Source organism: Mus pahari, chromosome 1 (assembly GCF_900095145.1).
Source record: "Mus pahari chromosome 1, PAHARI_EIJ_v1.1, whole genome shotgun sequence".
Taxonomy (NCBI): Eukaryota; Metazoa; Chordata; class Mammalia; order Rodentia; family Muridae; genus Mus; species Mus pahari.
This window is the reverse complement of record NC_034590.1, coordinates 91,779,694-91,792,058: the sequence shown is the minus strand read 5'-3', so window position 1 is coordinate 91,792,058 and position 12,365 is coordinate 91,779,694. Positions and strand designations below refer to the sequence as shown.

At 48.7% G+C, this 12,365-nt stretch overlaps 1 protein-coding gene across 2 annotated transcripts in view; it reads left to right on the top strand.

The window, feature by feature from the left end:
• The first annotated feature begins 499 nt into the window (after positions 1–499).
• Positions 500–12,365, top strand: part of Ern2 (endoplasmic reticulum to nucleus signaling 2) — a 16,277-nt gene continuing 4,411 nt past the window's right edge. Inside the window, exons 1-13 of one of the 2 annotated variants that reach the window (XM_021209884.1) lie at positions 500–644; positions 2,673–2,778; positions 3,466–3,499; positions 3,745–3,817; positions 4,936–5,008; positions 5,160–5,267; positions 5,556–5,657; positions 6,522–6,786; positions 9,162–9,240; positions 9,328–9,475; positions 9,578–9,699; positions 10,330–10,476; positions 10,688–10,829. In XM_021209884.1, the coding sequence (XP_021065543.1) occupies positions 555–644; positions 2,673–2,778; positions 3,466–3,499; positions 3,745–3,817; positions 4,936–5,008; positions 5,160–5,267; positions 5,556–5,657; positions 6,522–6,786; positions 9,162–9,240; positions 9,328–9,475; positions 9,578–9,699; positions 10,330–10,476; positions 10,688–10,829 (1,489 nt within the window). In that variant the 5' untranslated portion in view covers positions 500–554. The remainder of the gene's footprint in view (positions 645–2,672; positions 2,779–3,465; positions 3,500–3,744; positions 3,818–4,935; positions 5,009–5,159; positions 5,268–5,555; positions 5,658–6,521; positions 6,787–9,161; positions 9,241–9,327; positions 9,476–9,577; positions 9,700–10,329; positions 10,477–10,687; positions 10,830–12,365) is intronic. The other variant, XM_021209892.1, reaches the window with a different exon arrangement.

The window sequence follows — 12,365 nt, the reverse complement described above, 5'->3', positions numbered from 1 at the left end:
CTGAGCCTTGCCCTGGGGCAGGGGAGATGGCTCAGAGTTAAGGGCACCTGTTCTTGCATGGTACCTGGATTCTAGTCCCAGCACCTACACAGGAGTGCTTCACAGTTGTCCCTAACTCTAGCTCGTGGGGAATCCAACACCATTTTCTGACCTCCCTGGGCACACCAAGTACACACATCAGACACATGCAAGCATCATAAAATAAGGTAGATAAATCTTTTAAAAATAAAGATTTTAAAAGAAAGGCGTCAGCACAGACCTAGGTACGTTCTCTAGCGTCAGCCTCAGTTGGTAAAAAGCCCTCCCGGGAAACTCAAACTGTCCACATTTGGTGCCAAGGTGGAGGGGACTGGGTGAACCTTGGGTGCGATGGGAAGGGCGGGGTCCACCACAAGGTGAGGTTTCACCTAGGACTGCTCCGCCAACTGGCGGGAGGGGGGGGCGGGGGAGGGGCGGGGCTGGGGGCGGGGTCTCCCGTGGAGAGAGCTCTGCTATTGCCCGAGGCACTGAGGGAGGAGAGGGAGCTGGATGGAGACTTTGTGATTGCCCAGACTATGGCGAAACTAGTCCAGAGATTTCAACTGTGGTCTCCCCTGTGGTTCCTGTTGAAGCTTGTGACGTTGTTGGGGAAACTCGGTCCACAGGTGAGTGCAGGGCCAGGGGGGCTGGAGGTGTAGCCAGTCAGTAGGGGCTTCCTCTTTCTCTTTCCCTTGGGCTCAGGTCTCCCAAAAGGACCCCTAGTGAGTGAACCCCTCATAAACTTGGGGAGATGCCTCTTACAACCTGGCTGGGGATATGTACCTGCTCAGCCTCTTCTGCAATAGGGAAGAAAATGGCTGAGAATCCATGGTTCAGTCTCTGGCTCTTTGTGATGCTGCTTCCCTTTGTGTGAGTCTGGACCGCTCTTCCCCACACTTAGAGATCTGTTCCGAACCTGCCTGCTGGAAGTGAATGCGTTCTCTCTGCCCAGCCTGGGCTCTTAAGTGTCCACTTCACCTGAAGTCCCTTCACCTTCTTTGCCCCTCACCTCCAGCTAAAGGGACAGCTTAGGATTAGACCCTGGGAGCCCTCTCTAACTCAGGCTAGTTGCCTGAATTACCATAGCTGCCAGTGAATAATGGGAGTTTGATGTAGCCAGATCTGACATTTCTGGAAAACCTAGAAAATGTGAATTTTCAAAATAAAATTTTTAAAAAAAATAAATATTTCAGCCTTTGGGAGGCAGAGGCGTGCAGATAGCTATGAGTTCCAGGCCAGCCTGGTTGATGTAACAAGTTCCAGGACATCCAGGACTACATAGAGAAACTCTATCTCAAAAACTAAAATAAATAAATAAATAAATAAAAGTTAGGGTTTTAAAAAAGAGCTGCTGATGTTGGATATGGTGTCACGTTTCTCTAATCCCAAAAACTCTGGAGGCAAAGGCAGCAGAATTGCCAACAGTTCAAAGCCAGCCTGCTCTATATGGCCAGCAGCAGAGCTACATCAGAAGGCCTTGTCTCACACACACACACACACACACACACACACACAAAAAGATAATTAAAAGCAATGCTTTAAGCACTGTAAAGACCAAACAAAATTCTATTGGGGACAGCTAATCAGAAGGCAGCCTTTTCTCTGGCCCATCTCTCTGTCAAGCTGCAGATGGAAAGACTGAGGTCCAAAAGAGAGAGGACAGCTGGTGGGCTCCTGACTCTCCAGCAAATACCACTAGCTACACCCAAGACCCAAGGGTCCTGAAGCAGGATGTGGCCGGGGTGCGGCTGGGCCACCCGGATCTTAGGGTTCCTGCCCTGAGCTCGGCCTCACCCTGTTTGCTCAAGGAGGGCCAGAGCTGGTAAGCGTGCCCAGTAGGGCCAGATGTAAGGTGGCTCCAGGCCTCCTGTCTGCAGCCATCAGTGGGGACTACAGAACTTGGCACCAAAAGCAGGTGAGCCGGTCTGGGGAGGCAGAAAGTGTCCCCCCAAAACAGGCCCACGTTTGAATAAGGAGAAGGAAAGCAGACCTTGGAGGAGACTCTACATCCCATTTGTGCCATTCCTGACTGCCCTGTGCCTCAGTCTCCCTGACCTATGCAATGGGGATACTCATAGTTCCCATCCCAGAGAAAGGCTATATGGACCAGGGAAGGTCTTTTCTTTGCCACTCAGTCATGATGACCCGAGCTTGAACCACCAGCACCCACATAAAAGCCTATGATTGTGGGTATGAGTGTAACCCACCCAGTGCTGAGTGGCAGGTACACACACACACACACACACACACACACACACACACACACACACGAGTGGAAGGCAGAAGCTAAGATTGGATATCTTCCTTCATTACTTTCCACCTTATCTTTTGAAACAGGCTCTATAGCTGAATCTGAGGAACATTCATTCAACCAGACAGCCAGAGAGCTCCAGAAGTTCACACTGATGCATAAGACACATTCCCACCTTTGGTCTATTTTGGAACACAGAAAGATGTGGGGGAAGGAGAGGAAGTGAGAGTCAAAGTCCCCTTGGCTCCCCCAGCTTGCTCTGTAACCCCCTCAAGCCCCTAATAAGATCAAGTTCATTTTTCTTCCCATCTTTGTCTCTTCAAACAGAAAAGTCTGGTTGCCTGGGGCAGAGGCAAGGTGGTCCTGGAGCCCTCTGATGAAATGTTTGTGTTTCCCATTCTAGGTCCAATCTGTCAGGCCAGAGAGCCTTCTGTTTGTGTCTACCTTGGATGGAAGTCTCCATGCACTGAACAAGCAGACAGGGGACTTGAAGTGGACAATAAAGGACGGTAAGCAAGGAACACCTATCTCTCCTTAGGTCTCTCAGTGCCGGGGGTGGGGGGGGGGCATTCACCTTAGCATTGAAGATAGGAACAAGAGCCCTAAAGGGCTGGGGAGATGGCTCAGTTAGTAACGTGCTTGCCACACAGGCACGAGGACTTGAGTTTGGATTACCAGCACCCACATAGAACAAAATCAAAACAGCCCCAACAGTGTGCTTCTGGGTGGACCACAGCCCTGGGAAGGCAGAGGCAGGAAGATCCTCGGGACGTCCTAGCCAACCAGCCTAGCCCAATTAGTGAGCTCCTGGTGGAGAACAATTGAGGAAGATGTCTCTGACCTTCACACACACAGTCTCTCTCTCTCTCTCTCTCTCTCACACACACACACACACACACACACACACACACACACACCATGAACACTAGGATCCCAGCAAGCCAGTGTCTGTAGGCAGCTTCACCACCTACCAACTGTGTGGACTTGGGGAAATCACATCAGCTCTCTGAGCCTCAATGGCTTTGCCTCCAAACTGCAAACTTGGGCAAATCGGAATGGCAGAGACTGCCTGCAGAGCCTTTGCCACTTGCTAGGCTCTGTATCTGGCACAGGGTGAGTTTGGCACTTGGTGAGTTTGAGTATGCTTTACAACAGAGTCGAAAAGAGATTCTGGTTCCATGTCTTTGTCCTTACAGATCCCATCATCCAGGGACCAATGTATGTCACAGAGTAAGTGAACTGGGACCTCTTATGGAAAGAGTGGCTAGGGGAGCCATAGTTGTGTGAGGGTTTGGGGGGGGGCACTTGGGAGTATGTCAGAAGTTAGGAAGAGTCTCAACTGATGTGGAAAGGACTCCTGCTCCAAGGTGCCTCCCACAAGGATGGGGTGACAGTTGAGAAGGTGTAGGGGAAAGAACCTTCATGAAACCAGGGCCATGCACCTAGCCTTCCCCATGTCCCTCTCTACTCCACAGAATGGCCTTTCTCTCTGACCCAGCTGATGGCAGTCTGTACATCTTGGGAACCCAGAAACAACAGGGGCTAATGGTATGTTTCCCCTCATTGCCTGGGATGGGTCCCAGCAGGAATCCATCAGCCAGAGAGTCAGTGGGTGAAAGGACAGTGTGTCAGAGTGGTGTGTCTTTTGAAGCTGTAAGGCAAGGCTCTGAACATTGTAAAGATGCTGTGTGTAGAGTGGCAAGTCTGGCTGTGTCCACAGAGCAGAATGTCAGAGCTCTGAGTATATCATAGGGCACCTCCAGGACCCTAGGGAAGTTAAGGTGAAAACTGTATGGTTAGCATATCACCCACAAATTCAAAGATGTAAACAAAACCAAACAAACAAACAAAAACAACAACAAAAACCCCTCATAATTAGCCTGGGTCCATCTGGGTAGTTCTGCTAGTGTGAGTTTGCTCATTAAATGTGCTAGTCAGCTGGATGGCTCTGGTTCTGAAAGTTGGTGGCTTATGTATGGTCATCTTGCCCTGTGCCCCATGTTAAAACCCATAGGAAACCTGAACACAGGGAACTCACGCACATAATATAGACTCAGGTCTGACTCCTGACTCCAGACAGAGAGAGGTGGAGAGACAGAGAGACAGAGGATGGGCAAAAGGAGGGCAGAGGGCCGAGCCACACTCAGCACCAACACTGAGTCCAAACAACTCCTCAGTCTGGCTGAGTCTTTTGTGGCCACTGATTTTTTTAATCTTGTGTGAGTGGTTTGTGTGGTTTGTATGGGTGTGTCTTGTGTTTATGTGCATGTACGTATGTGTTATATATGTGTGTGTACATGCATGTGTGTCTGTTTATGTGGAGGGTGTGTGAGTATGTGGGTGTATATGTCTCTGTCAGAGTGTGCGTGTCTATTTATTTGGAGGAGGTCATCAGGTGGAATCAGTGAATCGTGTGGAGTCTTAGCACACAGTGTGGGATCTTCTGCAGCTCTTTAAGAAGCTCTATGGCAAAGTGACTGCGGGTGCTGGCTCTGAGGTTGGTCTCCCTGAGTGCCATGAGCTGACCTCCTTGTCCTTTCCGAGCTACAGTTTCCTCTCCTGGGAAGTGGAAAGGCCAGGTGCCTGGTGAACCTTGGGAGAGTGTGGCACACTGTGTGCTGTGCATGTTTCTGCTCTTACCCATTCTTGGGCCTTTTCCCTCTCAGAAACTGCCATTCACCATCCCAGAGCTGGTTCATGCCTCTCCCTGTCGCAGCTCCGATGGTGTCTTCTATACAGGTGAGTATATCCGCATCCCCTGGAGGCTAAATCCAGCTAGTAAGAAGGGGGACCTGGGTCCTGTCAGAACAACTTGGCCAGGAACAAAAGGGCACACACACCTTCTCCTACACCACCATGACACTTTCAGACACACTTCCCTCCTCCACAGGCCGGAAGCAGGATGCCTGGTTTGTAGTGGACCCTGAGTCAGGAGAGACTCAGATGACACTGACCACAGAAGGCCTCTCTACTCCTCAACTCTACATTGGTCGAACACGTAAGTCAGATGTTCCCTACATCTGTGAAGCCCCCTCTTCTCCTTTGTCCAGGCTTGACAGTTGCTATCTAAATTGAAGTCAGGCTAGCCAGTCAATCTGGCCATCACTAATAAACATTTTACTGAGCACTGACCAAGGAGCTAGAGGTATAGTGGTAAGCTTGGTCATCAGACCTATAATTCACATGCTTGAGAAATATCCAGTCCTACGAGAAAGACAGTCTCTGGAGCTGGGTTTGGGAAGCACCACATGACCATTCTCCTGGTAGCCCTGCTTGTGACACACAGAGTACACAGTCTCCATGCATGACCTACGGACCCCAGCCCTGAGGTGGAACACAACCTATCGCCGCTACTCAGCACCCCTCATGAATGGCTCACCTGGGAAATGTGAGTATCCCTTTTCGCAGTCTTACCTTGGAAGCCCCGGGTGACATCAAGACCAAATACTAGCAAACACTGATCCACTGATCCACTGATCCACTGATCCACTGTCCCCTCACATGATGAATGGCACAGCCTGACAGATGACCTGGGATGACTCTGATGATCACATAGCCTGAGCAATACATCTGAACTTCTCCATACCCCAAATGACCCCAGCCAAGTAGCCTGAGGTGACTCCTTGCATCTTAAGGGACCCCCAAACAACCTCCCCAATACCCTGCTCAATTCTGTCAGGTCTTAACTGATCTCAGCATGGTGATCGACTCTTGCAGATGGCCTTGCATGACTCCCAATATCACTCTTGCTATTATACCCTTGATATTATATCTATCCTACTCAACTTTCTGAGGAACCTCACAGGTGCTCCTAACTGACCTCTCAACTCTTCGTGGGGCACTATGCAGGTAACCGTGGCACATGACTGACCCTGCCAAGGCTCATAACTGACCCCTTCATACTCCAAGTTCTTCTCAAAGGACCCACCAGCCTCTGAGCCACTCTACTTGACCCACCTTAATAAACATCAGTCTGACCATGTCCATGATTGACAACCTGCATCCTAAAATCTCTCACTCAAATGATCTCTCGTCTTAACTCGCTCAAATGACCCAGACTCACAGACATACATGAGCCAAATTTGGAGTACCCCAACCAACCCCTTTCTGTTTGAAACAGACTCTGGTTGGTCTTCCTATGTCCCAGTACCCTTCATGACCTTTGCACACATGAATAAGTCCCCACCCCAGCTGCTTTCTGGTGTGTCCCTTGAGATCTTCCTGACATCTCCCCAGCTGTCTTTCTTGGTAGACATGAGCCACCTGACATCCTGTGGGATGGGCTTGCTTCTCACTGTGGATCCAGGAAGTGGAATTGTGCTGTGGACACAGGACCTGGGAGTGCCTGTGACAGGGATCTACACATGGCATCAGGATGGTCTGCACCAGCTGCCCCATCTCACACTGGCTCGGGACACCTTACATTTCCTTGTCCTCCGCTGGGGCCACATCCGTCTTCCTGCCTCCAGCTACCAAGACACAGCCACCCAATTCTCGTCCTTAGACACTCAGCTTTTGTAAGTGTCCATCTATAGAACCTGGGGAAAGAGTTTCTGGAGGTGTTACAGCCCCAGTGGAATACCCAATCATAATGACCCACCAATACAGCTGAATCAGAGGTGGCAAGAAAGTGTCCCTAGGACTCCTGGATAGTCAGCGTTTAGCAAGTGATTGAGTTCAGGGAGGGTTCTCTGGGTTTCATCCTGTCTATAGATGCCATACTGACCTGATTGTTCAATACTTTAAGTGCTACTCCTCTTTTTCTTTCTTTTTCTTTTTCTTTCTTTCTTTCTTTCTTTCTTTCTTTCTTTCTTTCTTCCTTCCTTCCTTCCTTCCTTCCTTCCTTCCTTCCTTCCTTTCTTTCTTTCTTTCTTTCTTTCTTTCTTTCTTTCTTTCTTTCTTTCTTTTTCTTTCTTTTTTTTTTTTTTTATTTGAGACAGGGTTTCTCTGTGTAGCCCTGACTGTCCTGGAGCTCACTCTGTAGACCAGGCTGGCCTCAAACTCAGAAATCCGCCTGCCTCTGTCTCCCGAGTGCTGGGATTAAAGACATGCGCTGCCACGCCCGGCTAAGTGCTACCTTTTCTTATGCCATCCCAAGACACAGACTGGAAAAGTCAGGGATTGCCCATTCATTCCATTTGCTCCACAAAATCTAACTGGGAATTTATTATATAACAGGCATTTACTAGGCTCTGAGAGTCCGACAGAGTCAGTGTTCCTGCCAACAGGAAACTCAGAGTCTAGTATGGGGGCAGACATAAAAAAGGCAATCATAGCACATTGAAATAAGGATAAGGAGATGACTGAGTATCTCAGAATGAGTTTAGAAAAAGAGATGACAGCCGGGCGTGGTGGCGCACGCCTTTAATCCCAGCACTCGGGAGGCAGAGGCAGACAGATTTCTGAGTTCGAGGCCAGCCTGGTCTACAAAGTGAGTTCCAGGACAGCCAGAGCTTTACAGAGAAACCCTGTCTCGAAAAACCAAAGAGAGAGAGAGAGAGAGAGAGAGAGAGAGAGATGACACTGTGAGGCAGGCATGGTGGCACACACCTTTAATCCCAGCACTCTGGAGGCAGTGGCAGGCAGATCTCTGTGAGTTTAAGGCCAGCTAGAGCTGCCTAGGGAGACACACACACACACACACACACACACACACACACACACACACACACAGGTGCTGGAGAGGTGGTACAGTACTTAGAGTGTTGACTGCTCTTCCAAAGGACCCAGGTTCAATTTCCAGCACTCATGTGGTTTACAACCATCTGTAACTCCAGTTCCAAGTGACCTGATGCCCATTTTCTGGCCTCTGTGAGCACCATGCATGTGTGGAGTGTACAGACATACATGCAGGCAAAACACCCCTACCTGTAGAAAATACAGTGTATTACATTGATAAAGATGATGCTGTAGGCAGCAAAGCTCGGGGTACTAGGTAGAGGGTGATAGAGAGGGATGGGGTTTGGAGAGCAGGAGGACCAGGATGGTTAGAGAGTTCAGTCTGTAAGCAAGGAGGCAAAGGCTTCTAGAAGTTCATGGCTGCTTTCATTTCCAGTAGTTCAAAGCACTAAAAGAGGAAGAGAGAAAGAAGAGAGAGGCAATGAGTTCCAATTCAGAAAAATTAGTTCATTTTTTGTGTGTGTGACATGATTCTCTGTGTGAGATCCCTGGCTGTCCTGTAACTCACTTTGTAAACCAGGCTGGTCTCAAACTCTCTCAAGATCTGCCTGCTTCTGCCTCCGAAGCTCCAGGATAAAAGGTATAGACTACCACCTGGCTAAGACTGAGTTCTTACTGAGGTCTGGGCTAGGTGTGGTGGTGCACATCTATACTCCCAGTACTCAGGATGCTGCTGGCAGAGCATGAGACACACATTGAGAAAATGTTATAGATTGTACACCAGTTAGTTTTTCTGCATACCAAACTACTACAACTCTTGTAGCTTAGAAGCAATAGACACTTGCGATTTTTCAAGATTCTGTGGGTCATCCAGGTATGGTTTTGTTGTTTGTTTGTTTGTTTCTCTGAAATCATCCAGTGAGTTGGTGGAGTCAATGATCCAGGATAGTGTCACTTACCTATCTAGTAGTTGGTGGGCCACTTGGCTGACGAGGTGTCAAGTAGAATGTTTCATTTATATACCATAAGGTCTTTCATCCCTTGTGGGAGAGTAGGTTTCCTTACCTGGTAGTCTCACGGCTTTAGATAACAGTACTGAAGGGCAACTCCCCAAACTCAAGAATCATTCTAGTCTATGTTTGTGTTCTATGTGTCTCATTGGCTAAAACAAGTCACATGGTCAATTCTAGAGTCAACATGGAAGAAAATACAAAGGACACGGGTAAAGTAATGCGGGAGCAACCCACCAACCTTCTCCTTCCCCTCCCTTTAGGATGACACTGTATGTGGGGAAAGAAGAAGCTGGTTTCTATGTCTCTAAAGCACTGGTCCACACTGGGGTGGCCCTCGTGGTAAGAAGGGGATCTATGAGTGGGTTGCAAGGAGGGTTAGAGCAGGAAAGGGGCTTCTTGCACATGTGACTCCATCTTCTGCCATAGCCCCGGGGACTGACCCTGGCACCCATGGACGGCCCCACAACAGATGAGGTGACACTTCAAGTCTCAGGGGAGCGAGAGGGCTCACCCAGCACCGCTGTCAGATACCCCTCAGGCAGCGTGGCCCTCCCCAGCCAGTGGCTACTCATTGGTGAGACCCCCTGACTTTAATTTGAAGTAGATGAAGATGAAAGACCCATAAGCCCAATTTCTATGCACCTTCAACACTCTGGCTTTTATTCCTGACACTTAGGATACCACGAACCTCCCCCAGTTCTGCACACCACCATGCTGCGGGTTCATCCCACCCCAGGGAAAGGGTCTGCTGAGACACGAGCCTCAGAGGACCTCCATGCTCCACCTGTCTTCTTTGAGGTCAGTGCTGGGATCGCAGGGGCTGAGGGTGGACCGAGAAGGCGTGCATGCAGCCCCTGTACCTCTTCTCCAGTCAATCTCATGGAAGCTACCAGAAAACATTTTGTTGCTACTACTACCAGGCATGTTTGAAATGTCAAAATGATATTGGCTTCCTAAATCACAAAGCATACTTCCCAGATTTTTTTCCCTTACTCTTAGTGTAAACATTGTAAAATATTCATCAAGTGAGAAATTGAAAACAGAAAAACTATAAAGGCCTGCTCTCCCGGGAGAGATTGGAGAAGCACTAGTAAGAAGCTCAAGGTTAGAAGAAGCAATGATTTTCAAATTACCTAGGAGTGTTCTCCAGTCACACCAAATTTCTAATCTCCAGAGGGGAATCTCATAGTTTCAAGCCTCCAGCATGTGGATTTTAATGACATTCAAAGAGATGTTGGTCTTCAATTAGGCTTGGTAAACTCTCCTGAGTGCCATGATGTTTCAGAACCATGGACAGCACCATGTAGCCCATCATACAGCCCCTCCCTAGCCCTTCTGCTAAGCCCTGCCCTGGACCCAGTGATGAAGATTTGGGGGTTTCTCACAGGAGGAAGCTTTCACCACGAGTGAAACCTGCTTTGTTCCTAGCTCCTAAACCTGAGGAGGGAGGATCCAGAACTACATCCTGAAGAGAAAGCTTCAGACTCTTATCCAGGACTGGGGTCCCAAGACCTACTAGCAGCTACCTTCACTGCCATCCTCCTGGGAGCCTGGGTCCTCTACCTGATGAGGCAGGTAGGTCCAACATCCTGACATTGTTCATTTTAGAGTCTTCCTAGAGAGAACTCTGCTTCTCACTTGCCCGCCTTCAGCTGCCTCTGCCTCCCTCCTAGGAGGCCCTGCTCCTGTGCACTGTGAGTCCGAGCTCTACTGTGAACCCAACTCTAGCAAGGTGTGGGGTCTGTCAGGAGGAAGGCTGGCACCCACTAAAACCCATATGTTACAGCAGCAGCAGAGCCCTTCAGAACCTGCAGGCCCTCCTGACCTCTCACGGGATGCTCAGGGACAGCTCTCAAGGGACATCCTACAGGACCAGAGGAGATTTCAAAGCCCCTCAGAGCCAGCCCAACCAGCCCATGACCCCGAAGGTAAACTTGAGTCAGCAAAATTGAGGAGTCAAAGGTAGAGAAAAAGAACAGGTGAATATAATTTGATTTCAAAGTTGAGTTCTCAGAGACCACAGATAGCAGGATAGATCAGTAAAGGACAGTCTCCTCGAGTGTCTTGTTATCATTTTATTGTTATTTTCAGGGTCTCTGGTTGTGAATAGAACTGTGTGTAGATCAATCTATGGTCAGCTAGCTTTTCCCTTTGCACATCTGTTTTCTCACCGGTCCAGTGGGAGTACAAACTCCCACCTCGAGGTATCACCGCACTGTGATCATTACTACCATCATTATTAGCAAGTCAGTGTTGGGAACATACCTAAATTATGAGAATGCAAGCCTAGTATGCATGGAGCCCTGGGTTTGAACCTTAGCACTTATAAAATAGGCATGGTGGTACTCACATATAATCCCAGCACTCAGGAAATGGAGGATGGAGGATCAGAAGTTCAAGGCCAGCCTGGGTTATGTGTCTAAAAAAAATCATACCTAGCTAATGTTAGTAATTGTTTTAAAATAATGTTTTTGGTAATGGTAGCAGTAAATTACCTAGGTGTGGTTTTGATTTTGTTTCAATGTTCCTCTCAATGTTTCTTGTTTTAATCCTTAGCTTGAGCCTTTACAGACCCACTGGTGTCTACTCAGTGCTTAAGGGGTATGGCCTGTGCATCTGTTGGTGCTTTGTGCTCTTTGTCTCTGAGCTGGACTGGTGTCTTTTGTAAGCTGATATCTCCCATTGCTGTTCTCCTTACCAAATTCCCACCTGCTGTCCACTCACTGATGTCTGCCTGACTCTTAGCTTAAGGCTCCAGTATTCACCCATGTCCTCCTCTTCCTTGGGCCTTAGCTCCTCCTGAGAGGAAAGTTCTCTGAGCTTTATCTCGAGTCTATAGGGATATTTCTTAAAGGGCTCCACAGCAGGGTGACCCTAGCCCTGAGATGTAGTTCTTGTCATTCATTAACTCACACACACACACACACACACACACACACACACACACACACACACACGCACAAGGGATCAACCTCTCTCAGCCTCCTCAATGCTGGGGTTACTATGCCTAGCTTCTCACATGGATGCTGGGCTCTAACTCAGTTCTCATAGCAAGGCAGGCACTTTATTGACTGAGGCATCTCCCTAGTCCTAACCTTACCCATCCTAATTGCACACCAAGACTGTGCTGTGTTGTAGGCGAGGACTGAAAAAGCCAGCATCACCCTTACTCACTATTCCTGTGCTCACCTGCCACAGACTGGCCTCACTTGGGGTCCCCGATCTGTGGAGAACTGGGTCTCTTGGTTGCAGGTGAGCGAGGATTCGGCAAATAAGTGACAGACAGTCCACATGAGAGAGGGTGTAAAACTGAATGTATTCTCATAAAGTGAACACCAGTGTTATAAAGTACAGAGAACAAAGGGGTAGGATGTCACAGTAGGTAAAGTACATTGAAGTTACTTGACACAAAACAGAGGAATGACTTCAAAGGAACTTACAGGAGCCAGGTAATGTTTACAGTT